We start from the raw sequence: 16,849 nt of genomic DNA, 5'->3' as shown, positions 1-16,849 counted from the left end.
CGTACAGTTCTTTGATCAACAGTTTCATCACCATAAATGGCTTTTAAATGACAATGAATGTCAGTCACTAGCATTCACTTGTTCCATTGTTAAAAATTCAAAACTGCTGTTTTAGATGTGTTGACATAGCAAGTGAACTGGATTATATAAAAATAACGACAAACAGAAAATGAGAGTCAATGAATTTTGCAGTGTTAGTAGTAGGGTAACTACAAGGGTTTAACATCTGCTGTTTTGTATGACATTTGTTCCTTTGCTACATTCCAGCGCGCATTATATTTCAGCCACCTCTCACAGAAAGAAACAACTAGGATTCTTTATTTTAAAGTTTTCAAAAAATTTTATTACAGATTTTTAAAAAAACTTACTCTTTTATTGGCTCAACCTCAGCATTTTGAGGATTCATTACTGTCTTCTGCTCACATTTGCATTTACTGAAAAATAAAGATGAATAAATCAAAAATAAATAAGTAAAATAAACATGAATTTACAACAATAAATTAGGTACTCTTCTAATCTGACAAAACAACTACATAATTTCAGAAATCAATAAATTGAAATATAAAAGAACATGATAGGAAAATGAATAAATGAAAACAATGAAAATAGACTACAGAAAGATCAATTTCACACATGAAAAAGTTGAAAGTCAATAATTTCTATAAGTTTCATAACTTCAATGGGGGTCTACTTTAATGAAATATAATACAGATAAACAAATGAATGAAATATTTAATGAAAACAATGTCTAATGTTATCGCATTTCTTTATTATATTTTTATTAACATCGATAAATGTTTATAAAAACATATTCTTTGTCCATGTATGTTAAATAATGACTGAAGGGACCTTAACCCATTAATAATGCTAACAGCTTGCAGGATAGTACATAAAATTTGGTAACATGTTAACTGGTTTATTGAATGCAGCTTCAGTCATTAACATTTTACATTACTTCACACCATTACACAATACAAAAATAACAACTTCACAAAAATAATAACTTCAACAAAATAAACTTCACAATAAAAAAATAACAATAAGCATGATAGAGATTATAAGTCAGTATTCTTCAAAGTCTTTAGTACTCTTGTCTTATAAATAGTAATGTAGGCCAGATGTTTATCTTCGCAGTTTTCTTACTACTACCCTCCTATTTTTAATTTTTTTTTTTATTTTTGAAAAATCTTAAACTAGAAAGATCTATTTTTTTATAAATGAAACCATCCTTTGACTGATAACCTATAAAGGAGGTTTTAATTTTTCCATTTAACAAAAAATTATTATGTAATGTAACATTTAAAACTAATTGAATATAAATTATGTTGAGTTTTAACAGCAAAAATTACTAGAGGATAAGAAAATAATTTTTCCTGTTCAATTGCCATTGATGTAATTAGGAGAGTAACTTTACATGTTACCTGCCTGATGGAACAACTAATTAATCCCAGAACATCCTTCTTTTGTTGGGAGATTAACAAGGTGACTTTTCTATATATCTGTTCTAAAGAAAAGATAAAATTTATTATTTGTAAATTGTGGGCAAAAGGGATGGCAATATCAAGAAATCAAGAGAACTGTAAGTTGTTTACGGCCTTATGTGAAGAATACCTTAGTTGTTAGTGCAAGAAAGGTTCTATGAACATCATAATAGCCAGATTAGGTGTGGTGAATGAACAAATAATTGGGTATCCCTCATCTTGTTAATCATAGAATATATGAATCATATCATACTTTCAAAATGTAAAAATGTTGTGTAAAAATAAATTATTAAAAGGTACCAAAGGTTTGCAAACTTTTTCTTGCTTCCCGTTAAAAAATTATTAATAATGGAATCATAATTAATTGTACCAGTACCCAGTACAATGCAATGAGAGAAATTTTAAGTTAACTTTTATAATACAATTTAAAAGAAGAGTTGTCCATAACCTTTGTCTAAAATTGAATAAAATGGAAGATATCATCATGCAGATGTAGTTAATATTTCCAGCTTCAATAATTTTCTTCACAATTATGAAGTTTTCTACATCTCTTTAGTTATGTAAAGTTTTAGCATAAAAACACAATAAGGATTCGAAAAAGTCCCTTTCATATTATAAAGCATGGCTATGAGACCTAATTTAAAATTTTTTTTAAAAACTAGTTGCATGTTCTGTAATAGTATAACTATCAGAGACTAAATTTTATTCTTGAGAATAGCCCCAAAGTGCTCATCTACAATCACAATGGAAGTTACTTTGGCCACTTAAATCCCCAAGGAAAGTCAATCAGTTTTTTAAAGAGGTCCAGTAGAAAGCACTATTGCTTCTCAACAGTTCCAGTATTGCGCTTCCTTTGAAATGTGGGATTTTTCCTAACAGAATAATCATATCAATAACTCTTTAGGTATTACTGACAAATTGTAAATTAGTCACATTTGCTAATAGAAAGCAACTGAAATAATTGCCATTCCATAACTCAACATTTTCTTTTATAAGCCATATAATTCTAAATTGCTATAAATTAAATGAATATTCAGATGTTATCCAACTTCTCAGAAATATCATAATAAAATGTTTCACCTGAAATGTTATTCAAAGTTGAGTGTTCCATCATTTTGATAGCTAGGTCTACAAACTGACCAGACAAGAATTTTACAAACACCTTCAACATTAAATACTGATATCATATGTTTGATCACATTTTATCAATGGTGTAATCAATCGCAGTTTCTGCCAATACTTTTATGTCCAATGAGCTCTCCCACTAGTCAAAATTTCCATAACAACATTTTCATTTTGTCACTAGTGTTTACCATTAAATGATTGCATACTATTTTAATATTTTCAGGAGTAACTCCTTAACCAATTCAACTGTCATAACCCTTTTTCCAGTTTCAGATAAACCATTAAGTTCTTCACCACAGCCTTTCAGCAGTCAGTTGACTAATGTTGGTCCAGAAAAAAGACCCCCAAAAAAGAATTTTCTTTGTACAAAATTAGCTTATTACAATCAAAAATTCACATCTTAAATGTCATTCAATATCATTTCCCATAGTTTAGGATCTGCAAAATAAATTAACCATAACAGTTCTGAACAAAATGCACATCCAATTTCTATATTCTAACCTCTGAACAAAGGGTTAAACAATTTTACTAATTTTATTCCACAATCCATCATCAAGACAGAAACAAATGAATGGATGTAAAGAAGATAATAGAAAGACATAGCAATATGTACAGGGTCTATGAGAGATTAGCAAAGCTTTTCTGTACTATGGAATTCTTCCATACTATGGAATGAAACAAAATGGAAGTAAGTATGGCAGTATCTATCTAGATGCTGGAAATGTACAGAATTTTTTTTAAGAAAACCATTATCTAATTCTGACTTCCCAAGAGACTGAGAGTAGAGTAGATGCTCAGTGACTGAAAGAAAATTTGAAGTATTGTTTTGAGGTGACTTTGTTTCTAAACTGAGAATTTCTAGTTTCTATAAAATTTCAAAACCAACCCTTTCACCTTAACCTTGATTTCTTCTCTCTTAGTGCTATTCTGTGGATTTCAACTAGACACCCTCTGGACAAATATTACTGATATGAGGAACATCTCTTAGTTACTGCATCCTTGGCATTTGTAAATTCTTATAAAGGATTTATGTTACTTATGTTCACACAAGACTATTACTTTTCCATTTTCACATCTTTGAAATGTCACAGTTTTTGCTTTGTCTAGGTAGATGATCCACTTTTCAGGCCACAATTTAGGTAATTTCTTCCAAATAGAATCTCAAACTTTTCAGCATCATTAATTTCTTTAATAATTAGCATATTAACATTTGATAAACACTACTAAATTTCACACTCAGTTCATGTTAATTTTTGTTTGTGGGTGACCACTTCTGGATCATGATTCATATCTTCTTATCCAACTTTAAACTTTATGCTCAAATACCTTGATTTTTGTAAGAATACCCAGACCACTTTCAACAGCTCTAATTGGTTCAGTAGCAGTTTTACTGATTTTTAAATAAAATTTGATGTTAATAAATCTGTAGTAAATTTTAATCATTTAATTTTAGTTTGCAGAGTTTTATTGGTTTTTTGCAATAGCCACCTAACAAATCACATCAGCTTGAAGTTTTTTATTCCCACAGTTAAAACATACAGGAGCATGTTGATATTATAACATCCATCCAAATTAACCTGTGGATGATAATGCTATATAGCTAATCTGATAAACTGTCACACCTTATGGAATTTTTTCCTCGTATCTGTGGCCAGTCTGGCTTTTTCTTTTCATTTTTAACATGTAATTATGTTAAACTTTGATAAACATTTTGGGTTCACTAGTAACACAACTTTTTAAATTGAAAAAAATAAACTTACTTCAAATGAGTATCTATTATTGGCTAAAATAAACTGAATAAAACTTAATGTAGGAGGCATATTTGGTTTAAGAAAAGTTGAAACACCTTTTACCTGTAATAGAGATGAAAAATTCAGTTTTCCCAATACAAATTTAAAATAAAATCACACAATGTGCTATACTAACCTAAGATAAATAAAATTACCTAATTTTATTAACAGAAAAATAAAAACTAACAGAACTTACAACTTACTAATTTCAAAAAAATAATAATTACTTACTGACAAGAATCCTCAGTAGTAGATGTACATTTATTGCTCATTAACGTAATGCTTGTACATGCATCAGCAGTTTGAGGGTTACAACTAAAATTTAAACAAATTTTTTTTAAATTTATTATTACTATGTACTACTAAACAGTATTACAACTATCTTTTATATTGAAAATGAGATTTCTATTCATGGAAAATTCCCAGATTACAGAATGTACAAAAAAAGAGTTTTAAAAATGGCTTTAAAACATTGTTTGGCACCCAGAAATATGAATCTTATAGGCTGATATCTAGTAAAATAAAAATTCTAACTTAAGTGTTTATATTTATAAATGTAACTTTTCAATAATTGCAACCATAAGAAAGATTACAATTTTATCTTTAAAACTCTTATGGCATTTTGAGTAAGTTTAAGAAATGATATTCGAGATAGTAATACACATAGGCATAATACAGAATTAATAATAGTGACAAGCTTAGCATTCTATTAAGGTGTTTAAAAAAAAACATGCTTAAAATGGCTTAACTGCAAATGATTTCAATTTTTAAAAAAACACATCAGAAATTTTGCACTATGGGTAATGGAAATACTGTAATCACAATTGTGATTACAGTAATCACTTGTAATTGTATGTATCATACAATTAGAAATTCAACATTAACCTGCAGTGGTTTTATCCATGTCTAATTTTAGATAATTATCATCCATCAAAAATTGTTAATATAGTATTTTCTAGTTCTTTAAATAACATCTTTAGCTACAGATATAGATGTGAAATTTGCAAGAATAAAAACGAATAGTTCAAAATTTCAAGGTAAATCATTAATAAATAATTGTAAGAGCAAGGGATCATATCAGTTTACTGTGGGACTACATCTTCTATACCTTTAAGTGAGAACCTATTTCACATATGTATCCTTACCAAAAGATGAAATTTCAACAGCCTGTTTATAAGGTATGATTTTTTTTTTAATTTTAAGCGGCTCCTCTAATATAGTAAATAAGGTTTTTCATTTAGTAAATGACTAAAATAGACTAAATTTAGTAAATGTGAACATCTCTTTATTATTTATGCTATTTGAAGTACATTCTAAAAACTGATAAATGGCTATGTCACTAGATATTTATTTCAACAACCATGTTTACTCTTTATGTTCAAAATACAAGCTCTAAGTTTCTGGGTACCAGTGGAAAATTAATATTCTGATTCATTAACAAAAACATTAAAGAAGTTTTAAAATTCCTGTGCCAAAAGATTAGGTAATGAGATAAATAATAAAAGTTGCGCCCTTTTGTATTTTTGGTGAAATAATCTAACCATTTTGTTTTCCGTAACTGCTTTCATTTTTAATAACTTCAAGTCAGCTGGAAGATAGAAATAGTCCTGCTAACTAAGTAAAAAGTATAATTATAAATTTTCATTAACTCTGTTGAGAGAAATGATTTTCACGAGACCAATTTCAGAATATCTTATTCTCAGGTCAAAAACCTTTGTAATCTGAACATTGCAATTTAAACTTACAAAAAATAACAAAAATTGATTACTTATGAGGTCTATAAATAAAATAATGAGACTGGTTCAGCAAAACTTTTTATTTACAATCCAATTATACACGGACTCTATCACCCTAGAAATAGTTCCCTTGGGAAAACCCACACACGCTTCAAATCGTTTTCCCCACTCTTCATAGCAGTGTTAGAACTTAGAAATTGGAATATTCTTCCGATAGTCGATTATATTTTTTTAAATTTATTCTACTGTTCCAAAATGCTGTCCTTTGAGGTGTTTTTTTAAAGTTGGGAACAGGAAAAAGTCACAGGGACTCAAATCAGGTAGATAAGGTGGTTGAGGATCTACAGGAATGTTTTTCTTCACCAAAAACTCATTGAGAGTGCAGTGTGACAAGGTGCATTGTCATAATGCAGCATCCAGTTGTCTTTGATGGCTGGTCTCACGCAGGCAACTCTTTTCCTTAGTCTTTCAAGAATTTCTCGGAAAATATATTGATTTACAGTCTGTCCTGTAGATAAAAAAACTCCTTATGGACAATGCCATTACTATCAAAGAAACAAATTAGCATGGTTTTGATTTGCCTTTTTTGCTTTTTTGGGACGTGGTGAGTTTTTCACCAATAATAACATTTTTTAGAAAATCAGGATCAGTTTCAATTCACCCTAGAAGGTTGCAGCACACTTCCACCCTGTTGTTTTTCTGTTCAACAATGAGGTTTGGGACCAATTTTGCACAAACTTTTTTCATGTCCAATTCGTTAGTCAAAATTTTATGGTCTGTGGTATGGTTCAAATTCAATTGTTCTGCAATCAATCTGACAGTTACTCGCCGGTTGAACCATATCAAGTTTTTGATTCACTCAACACTGTTGTCACTTTTTGACGTTAATGGTCTTCCAGAGTGTGAATTGTCCGCAACTGATTCCCAGTCATCTGAAAATGCTTTAAACCACCTAAAAACTTGGGCTTGTGCCAGAGCATCATCTCCATATGCCCTTTTCAATTTTAAAAAAGATTCAGTAGCATTCTCACCAAGTTTAACATAAAACTTGATTGCATAATGTTGCTGATAATTAGTATCACTCATTTTTTTAACGCACAACAAAAACTTGTTTCACGAAAAGTTTGTTTACGTCTCATGTGATAACAATAGACTAAAAATATTAATACCTAATATAAATCAGCTGTTCATATAACCATATCTTTATATCAATTATATCAATTTTAAAATAAATTTAGACATTTGAAGATATAATAATAGAAATTGAACAAATAATTTAAGATGTACAACATTATTTGGAATGAAGAAATTTCTCAAAGTTCATGGAAACAATTATTCTCTGGCATTACAATCATACACTTTCTGTGTAATCATAGAAACATAACTAAAATAATTCTGTAATTATAGTTTACAGTTCTATAGCTCTAGTTTTTTGAAATTCCTTTTCTTCCCCAATAATAAGTGGTTAGAAACATGCACAAACAGGAATTCATTCAACTTCTGATGCTCTCTACACTCGCAACTGAGTCGAGAGTGCTGATATTACAGGAGGTGGCTTAAATGTAATGCACAGCTGCTCATATCTCACAAGTGAAAAGAGATAGTCAACTGAAACAAAATATTGGCATAAAGAACATTTTATTTGCTACAAAAACTTACATTAATTTGTCCACATAGTTACCTTTTACAGCTACACATTTCTCCCTATAATGAGCCAGTTTTCTTATTCCAACAATGAAGAGTGCTGGTAGTTTTTTCTTAATCCAAGACAACATTGTATCTTTCAGTTCATCACCTTTGGTGAAATAAATATCTTTAATATCCCTTTTTAATTGCAGAAAAAGGAGAAAATCACAAGTTGCCAATTCTGGTGAGTATGTAAGTGCTTTTAGTACTTGTAGTCAATCATAAAAACTGGTCAACCACTGTAAGGTTTATCCTCAATATTTGCTTTACCAACTTCTGATGCACGAAATGTTGTTACTGACCTACTTACAGTTCGTCGATCAACAGTTTCATCACCATAAACAGCTTTTAAGTGACAATGAATGCTAGTGTCAGTCACTAGCATTCACTTGTTCCATTGTTAAAATTCAAAAACTAAACATTGTTAAAAATTCAAAATTGTTGTTTCAGATGTATTGACATAACATGTGAACTCAATTCCATAGCAATAACTAACAGAAAATGAGAGAGTCAATGAGTTTTGCAATATTAGTAGTACGACAACTATAAGATGACTACATCTACTGCTTTGTATGAGACTTGCTTCCTTGTTGCATTTCAGTGTGCATTACATTTCAGCCAACCCTCATAAAAGAAACAACTAGGATTTTTTATTTTAAACTTTTTTTACACATTTTTAAAAAACTTACTCTTTTACTGGCTCGACCTCAGGCTTTTGAGGATTCATTACTGCCTTCTTCTCACATTTGAATATACTGAAAAACAAATAGTATAAAATGAATAGAGTAAATAAAAAAATAAGTAAAATAAACATGAATTTACAGCAGAAAATTAGATTAGGTCCTTTTCTAATCTGACAAGGCAACTACATAATCTCAGGAATCAATAAATTGAAATATAAAAGAATATGACAGGAAAATGAATAATTCTCAATAATGAAAATGAATTATAGATCAATTTCACACGTGAAAAAGTTGAAAGTCAATTATTTAATAAGTCCTTATAACTTGGGTTTCTATTTTAATGAAGTAGAATAAAGATAAAAAAATGAATACAATATTTAATGAAAACAATGTCCAATGTTATTGTATTTCTTTATTAGTTTCATTAACATAGATATATGTTTATAAAAAACATAATCTTTATCCATGTATGTTAATAATGACTGAAAGGATCTTAACCTATTAAAAATGCTAACAGCTTGAAGGATAGTACTCCTAAATTTGGTAACTGGTTCATTAACAATTTGCACTACTTTACATCCTTTAATTCCTAGGATGCTACACCCTGAGACTTTCCAGATACTGCAAAACATTATTATTTATTATTCCTCTCGTAACTCAGGCACAATTGTAGCTCTCCTAGTCTTTTTTTTTTTTTTTTATGAAAAGAAATCAATTATGTAGAGTATGAAATGCCAATCCTGATTGGGCTATGCCTGATTACATAATAAAATAATTTATCTAGTTTTGATTTTTTCTTGGGTTTCTAATATTAGTTTTGGACACTTTCTCCCCCTAAAACTAACCAGCAGAAATTGTGATTCTTTGGTAAGAAGAATAATCATGTATTACCAAAATACAATGATAACAATAGGCATGATAGAGATTTATAAGCCAGTATTCTTCAAACTCTTTAGTATTCTTGTGTTATAAATTGTTATGTGGGCCAGATTGTCTTTAGAGTTTTGCTTACTATTATACTGCTATTTTTGGTGTATTTTTATTTTTGACAATTCCTGAACAAATGATTTTTTAGGAAAAGAACTTAAATAATTTTTTATAAGTGAAACTGGCCTTTGATTGACCACTTTTTTAAAGATATTTATTTTACTAATTAATCCCTGTTAATATTTTTATTCAATTCAGATTTTTATTTTTTACTGAGGAATTTATTTAAAATATTTTATAGTTCCACTTAGAATCAGTAATATTACAACTATTTTAAAATGTTGGCTACTGTGTGTACCAAAAATGGAAACATTGGGTTTTCCCAGTGACCTGTTTGTACAATATTTGGACACATAACACAGCAGTATTTGGAAGTGTTGTGATCAATTCTGTTCTCATTTCCATGAAATGTAAATGACCTATACATTGGTTAGATCTGGGAAAAAAAATTATCTCGATTTCTGATTATGTTGGAAGCCCTGATTAGTAGATTCCTCACAAAATGTCCGATGTTTGTGGTTATGTAGTCGCAAACCACTGCTGTTTTGTTGATGTAGTTGCATAAATAAATGGCTTTTTTTTTGTAAATACAATCAAAACATTAATGGAGCATTATTTGGATTCTGGAAGAGAATTAGTAATAGACAATTTCTACACTGTGGAACTTGCTCATGTTCTAAATAACAGAACTAATAACTAAACAGATTCCAAAATCTTTAGTCAACAGGAAACTCAAAAAAGAAGAGTTTGCCATTTCACAAAATACTAACATTATCATTGGAAAATGGAAGAATAAACACGACGTCCTTTTTTTAACTACTAAGTCTGTACCAGAAACGTTACCAGTCCGAACACAAAACATGGACGTGTTGTACAGAAGCCATCAAAACAATTGTCAGTTATAATGAAAGCAACAACTTCATAGATTTATCAGATCAGATGACTGCATATAAATCACCACTTCATTTTAGTGTGAAGTGGTACAGGAATACAGCATTTGAGTTACTGGTTTATGCCCAAATGTAAAAGTTCCTGAAGCAATTAGTAAAACCATGACGTTATTGAATATAAACAAGGCCGCCGGAGTGTAATATATGTTACAACAAAACTTCTAAATACTTTGGAAGAAATCATGCAAGAAGACTAAATACCCACTGCCAGAAACTAAGAGTAAATACCCTCTATGCAACCACACTGATGGAGTGAAGTACTTAAGGAAAATGTGAGGCTAGTTTATCTTGTCGGTAACCCGAGGTCCTGTTCATAAATTTAAAGGAAGGGGCTGCGGCAATGACTAGCAAGCAGATGAAGGATGACTTTCAAGTCGTCCTGCGTGGCAAGAGACTGAACCAGAGGATTTGGAATATCAGAGAGACTAAAAAGGGTCTATCACAGTCAACCCAAAAGTGATCATTGTTGTAGACGTCAAGGAGACTGTGAAGGTTTTTTGGACTCTCTAAAGTTGATACATCTGATATAAGAGTTGCCCCAAAACGACTGAGGCATCCTTCAGTTATCATATACAATACTGATCAACGGCTATCTGAGTAATTGAGGATGAGCTGCTGACTCTTTTGAGGTAACAAAATACTCAGATGGATGAGGCCACTTTCAAGGCTGGATGTGGTTGCCATTTAAATCGAGTAGGACTGGGGCAGAGATTTATCATGACGTATTTGAGGTTACTCCTGAGATTCCTGATAGCTTCGTGAAATACAACAGTTTGTTCATAGACTTCTCTTCGTGCAAGGTTAGAGAATACTTAATGTTCAGCGCTGCTTCAAGTGCTGCCAATATGGTCATATGGCCAAGAATTGTAAACAATAAGCAGTGGTCTGTGCATATTGTGGAGATGAAGAGCATCAGCGTGAGGGACGCCCCAAGAGGTCTGAGGGTTCTATTTGCATTAATTACAAGTGCTTTCACAAGGATCATAAGCACTCTGTGAACAGCAAGGAGTGTCTGTGTTATCAGACAGCTGTCAACATGTACTGTAATTTGATAGGTTTACATGATTAGTTTCAGTTAGTTGAATACATAGAGTGCATACAATGTTCGGGTAGAGCTTGGTGAGGTTGCTCTTCGTAGGAATTTGGATGTTGTTTTATTGCAAAATCCGTACATTGTTTCTGGTGATCTGCCAGGTTTCTCTTGTTGGAAAATGTTTTTTCATGGTTCTAATAATATGCCGTCTGTTCTGTGCAGAAGAGAGTTAGATTGTGTATTTTTTCAACAGTTCTCTAATGAGCATCATGTTGTCGTTTGTTTGGATATTCTGAACTTGCATCTTTACAGTGCAAATTCATATTTTCAGTACCTTGACCTGCTGATTGTCATCTTGAGGTCTGGGTTAGGATCCTCAGATTCTCTGGTCCGAGTCCAATCCTCATTGGTGTGGATGTCAACTCTGTCACATTTGTGGCATAGTGATCTCACTGATGCTAGTGGTGAATTGGTTGAGTGCTTTATAGCCGAACACGGTATGCAAGTTTTTTAATGAACCTGGCAAGTTACCCACCTACACCTACACAGGTATGCATTGATAGGTATATTCCTGCCAATGTTTCCAACTGGAGAGTGGTTGACGATTGCTAAGCAATCATTGGTTAACCGTCTGAGATGGTGGTTTGCGTGATGGTTACTAATATAACGTTCTGCTTGGGCAGGATCGGCTTCAGCACAGGTACGCAGATTAGAAGAAGTTTATTGATCTTTTGTCAGCCAGACTTTGCAATTTAGATCAGGGTCTGGACACGATTGGCCTAAAGAACCTGGTGGAGAGGTTAACAGTGGCTTTTATGGATGCCACTGAGTACTCGATTCCCTGCCGTTCTGGTTGAGAGAGGTTGGTTCCTTGGTGGAATATGGAGTTATCTAATATGAAGAAAGCTGTCTGTCATTTACGGAGGCCTCTCCATGTGAGGGTGATCTTGAACAGCAGGCAGTTCTTATTGGCGAATATAGGGATCGGAGATCCAACTATTTTCATAAAGTTCAGTCAGCCAAGAGGGACTCATGGCATTTCTTTGTGGACGATCAGGAAAACAAGGATCCATGGGGAGTTGGGTATAGGGTTCTAGGACATAAACATAGAAAGGACATTTGTCTGCTCTCTCGACCTGGCAGAGCGTAATTTCAGATATCTCTGGAATTTTATGCAGACTACTCGATGATCTTCTCCCTAGTGATAGCAAAGCTGAAGAGACCACATACCATATTTGGGTAAGGCGTGAGGTCACGCTGTTTCACGGGATACATTATCTGTAGAGATTGCTGAGGCCCAGCTTCATTGGGCTATCTGTAGTCTTGCTAGAAGTAGGGCACCTGGCTTTGATGGACTACGACTGAGCTCCTTGTTTGCTTGGTTGGAGTTAACATGAAAATTATCACACGCATATTTAATAAATTATTGTTTGGCGGGTTCTTCCCAGTGTGTTAGAAGAAAAGGATTATAAAATTGTTGTTTAAGGGAAAGCAACAAGGATCCAGCTGTTAGTTCATCATATCACCCCTGACATTGCTACTGGTTATTGGTAAGGTTTTTGAGAGGTGTTGTATCTTCGTATAAATGAAAGGTTGGCCTTGCGTGAGTTGCTGATGGAAAACCGGTACGGGTTTCATTTCACCCTGGAAAAGACACCGAGGATGCCACACTTTGTGTGATGAGTATGGTGTTGGCCAGTGAGGCGGAATATGCCCTGGAGTTCTTCTTAGACATTTCTGGAGTGTGCCATTTTCCAATTACAGAGGCAAGGATGCACTGAAAATGAATTGCAGGTGTTGAAAAGTTATTTCAGTCATCTGGATTTGTTGCTCCGCAAGGACAGTCATGAAGAAGGAAGGCACTATCTAAGGGTTGCCCCCAAGGAAGTGTGTTGGGTCCTATCTTATGGATGGTGGAGTTTGATACTCTTTTGCGGCTGAGGTTGCCCAGTGGGTGTCTTGTTGTGGCCTTTGCGGATGACGGGCTTCTGCTGGTCGAAGGGAGGTCGAGCTCAGTTATTAGACTCATTTTTGTGTTTGTTTTAGTGTTTTTCCACGTTTGTGTTTTATGTGAACTCGCTTTACCTTTCAGGTAGGTAGGTGACTCAACTCCTTCGACGACTATAGTTTTCAGTCTTGCTTTAGACTAGAGATGTGTTTTATTATTTTTAGTAGTAGTTACACCGATGGGAATATCGCTTGTGGCATTCACATCAGTGGCATTCAGAGACGAGGCAACAGAGATGTCATATACAGAGGTTTCAAAGATGACCTCCAGTAAAGCCCATCGGGACTAGATACGGAGAGGGTGGTTGGAGGGTGTCTTCCCCTAGGGGATCAGGATGCCCATAAACCAAATATATGTGATCTAAATAATGCTTCTTCTCAAATCATTCTGTTTCATTGAAAAAAGTAAATTACATTAAAAAAAAAAAATTTAAAAATGTTTAAATATAAAGAATGATGTTAATAGAATTATCTTAGTTTATAAATACATAGCGTTAGAAATATATTAACTCCTTGCTTCACTGTCACCAACTCTTGACAAAGTCCAGATTTGGTTAAGTGCAGGTTTCAAAAATATGAAAGCAAAATTTATCCTTGTATAACCTACGTGTACCAGGAAAGGAGACAGTAAAAAATTAATTTTTTTTTAGTAAATTATGTAAAAAAAGTTAAGAATTTTAAACACTTTTACATTTAAAATCTTGAAAAACATTAATCCCGATGGGGGGGGGGGTCTTACCAAAGTAGGCAGTAGCCAGCATGTTAAAAAGTTGAATGCCACGAACACACATGAGGCATCTGATGGGTAGTCACATCAGGTCTCAACACCACCAGCTATGAACTGAGCACATTAATATTTTTCTTATTACTCTATCTTTATAGGCCACTTTCTATTAAAAACCAGACGTTAGTTATAATAATAACATGAATTAACATGCAGTCACAGTTTGTACTTTAGTTAATCATACGGCTGATAATACAAACCTAAAGAGAGAGACACTGGTGAAGGTAAAGAAAGCCAAATGATGCAGTGAAACAATAAATAATTTTCAAATTGCAACTAGTATGATGACTGAAACCATCAAGGAAATTTTTAAAAGTAATAAGACATAAACCTAGAAGAAATAACAAATATAGAGTGAAATATGGTTACCCGATTGTCTGAACCATCAAACTTTAAAAAAGTAGATTTAAATGATATGGATGGTATAATTTTGTCGCTGTAAATATCACAAAAAAATAATTCACTTACTAATGCTACAAGATTACTTATATCCCAAATTATAAGTTTGCAGTCAGCATAATATGACTGCATGCCCATCATGTGGTGTTCTGAGATGTTTAGTCCTTTAAAACAAGTAAAGTTTATAACTGAAAAACTGCATTAGTTTAAAAAAGTCTCATTCAAAATACACAAGATGAGGCAAATTCTTTTCGCCTGAATTAGAGAACCACATAGCAAAATAAGAATGTGAAAACATGTATAGATACTACATTTATCAATTTATATTGTGCTAATTGTAAGTGATGAAGTGAACAAAATATTTAACATGAACATATTATTTATTCTATTTGATTTATACATATGTATTTATTATATACTAGGATACATATACTACTATTGCTGTTGCTAATTATAAACACTCAGAAAACCTGCAGTAGACATTAAGAAACAATTTAATTATCATCTTTACTTCAGTGGAATTTTCTTCCCGTTTGGTTAGCATTTCTATATTATTATTGGAATTCATGTTTTCGTCAATCTACCAGAATTCTTGATTCGGTTTCAGTAGAATTTTATCCACATTGATAGGGAGCATTCCTAACTATTTATATATAATAATACTTTTCAATCGGTCAGTCTCAAACATAATTTAAAAGGTTTCATAAATGGCATCGTTAATCTTCTTGTACCAATTCATAAACCAAGTTTTATTAACAATAGCAATACAGGTATTGCTGACAAACTTTCTGTTCTACATTTTGTAGATTCTATATTTCTATAAGTGTGTTCTGGTCCTTCGTTAAGACAGTCTACTCTACAGATAGATCATCCTTTCTTATCATCTATCCTTTTTTATTATCCTTAACTCCTTCTTCCCCTCCATCATTTTTAAAGTTATAGGTCTGACCATGCCAGATTCTTCGAAGATTATTAATATTATGGAGATATTACACTTAATATTATTAAGTCACCTGTGGACAGAATTGGGAACTATGTTTGCTGTTTAGTGTATAAATAATCCTAATGGTTAAATAGAGCTAGACTGTTTCCCCTAAAAATGTTAGTAGATAGACATTTATAAATAATTTTGAAATCCCCAAAAAAAAAATTTCAAGATCATAATGATTGACTGTGTACACAGATCATCTGCACACAATTATTTAGGTACACTTTGTCATATAAATGTGTACTCCATATGCTATATTTTTCCTTTCACTAAGAATACCTATAAATAAATTTAACACGACAAGTGGCAAATTAAAACCTCCTGTTCTCTGATTTTTTTTCCTAACCTCTGGGACCACTGTTAGATACTGTTTCAGAGAATGAGATGAATGATTTGTACAAGTGTGAAAATACCATGCCTGACTGGGATTCAAACCTGGGACCTCCAGATGAAAGGCTGAGATGCTAACACTCATGCCAAGGAGGCTGGTTCTGCTCTCTGATTTATGTACAGTTTATCTAACGTTTTTAACCATTACAATTTAGATGGTTATTTCAGTAGAAATTGTTTTTATTATTATTACATATTACAATAACCTTCTCCTTACCAAAACATTACATAAAATTCCTAAATAGAATATAGTTTTTAATATCAAGAATGCTGTAAGTGTTTCAATGTGGAATGTTCTGTGATTACTTTCAAATATATCCTATACTCAATTTTTAGGAAGGCCATTTTCCCCATAATTTTCACCTTTGTAAAAGTGACTTAGGTGGCTAATGTAAGAAAACAATCCTTTTAACACAGTTTTAAATGACTAGCAACTTAAACCAACATCTGGATGTACTGTCTTCAACATAGATCTTATTTCAGTTGAATGCATTTTTTTATTTCTAAAAATCTTTATTCATATTGTGGAATTTATAATAGTTTTAATCTCATAAAACTTAAATGCTGATAGTCACACTAGAAACTTTATTTATATTGACCGTAACAGTTATTAATTGAAACTGAATTTTTTTTAACGACTTGGCAACAAGTTTGTAATTAAAAATGATATGTTTCAATAACTCTAAAAGAAATGCATGGCCTAGTTTCAAACATTAAATAACATGCAATTTTCAAAACAAAGAGTGGTCTGTATGGTAATTCTGCTCTTTACCAAGTCAATAACTTTTTCATCAATAAGAGATCAGTAAT

The 16,849-nt window shown here is 32.2% G+C and overlaps 1 protein-coding gene across 1 annotated transcript in view; it reads right to left on the bottom strand.

The window, feature by feature from the left end:
* The window catches only part of LOC142321012 (uncharacterized), a 42,873-nt gene extending 38,168 nt beyond the window's left edge, over positions 1-4,705 (bottom strand). The window contains exons 1-2 of the mRNA XM_075359005.1: positions 4,628-4,705; positions 369-434 (exon numbers count right to left, since the gene is read on the bottom strand). Coding sequence (XP_075215120.1) covers positions 369-434; positions 4,628-4,668 — 107 coding nt within the window. The 5' untranslated portion in view covers positions 4,669-4,705. The remainder of the gene's footprint in view (positions 1-368; positions 435-4,627) is intronic.
* Positions 4,706-16,849: the final 12,144 nt, after the last annotated feature.

The sequence above is a fragment of the Lycorma delicatula genome, chromosome 3 (genome assembly GCF_047948215.1).
Source record: "Lycorma delicatula isolate Av1 chromosome 3, ASM4794821v1, whole genome shotgun sequence".
Lineage (NCBI taxonomy): Eukaryota > Metazoa > Arthropoda > Insecta > Hemiptera > Fulgoridae > Lycorma > Lycorma delicatula.
Note: the sequence above shows the minus strand (reverse complement) of the source record. Positions and strands in the feature narration are given on the sequence as shown.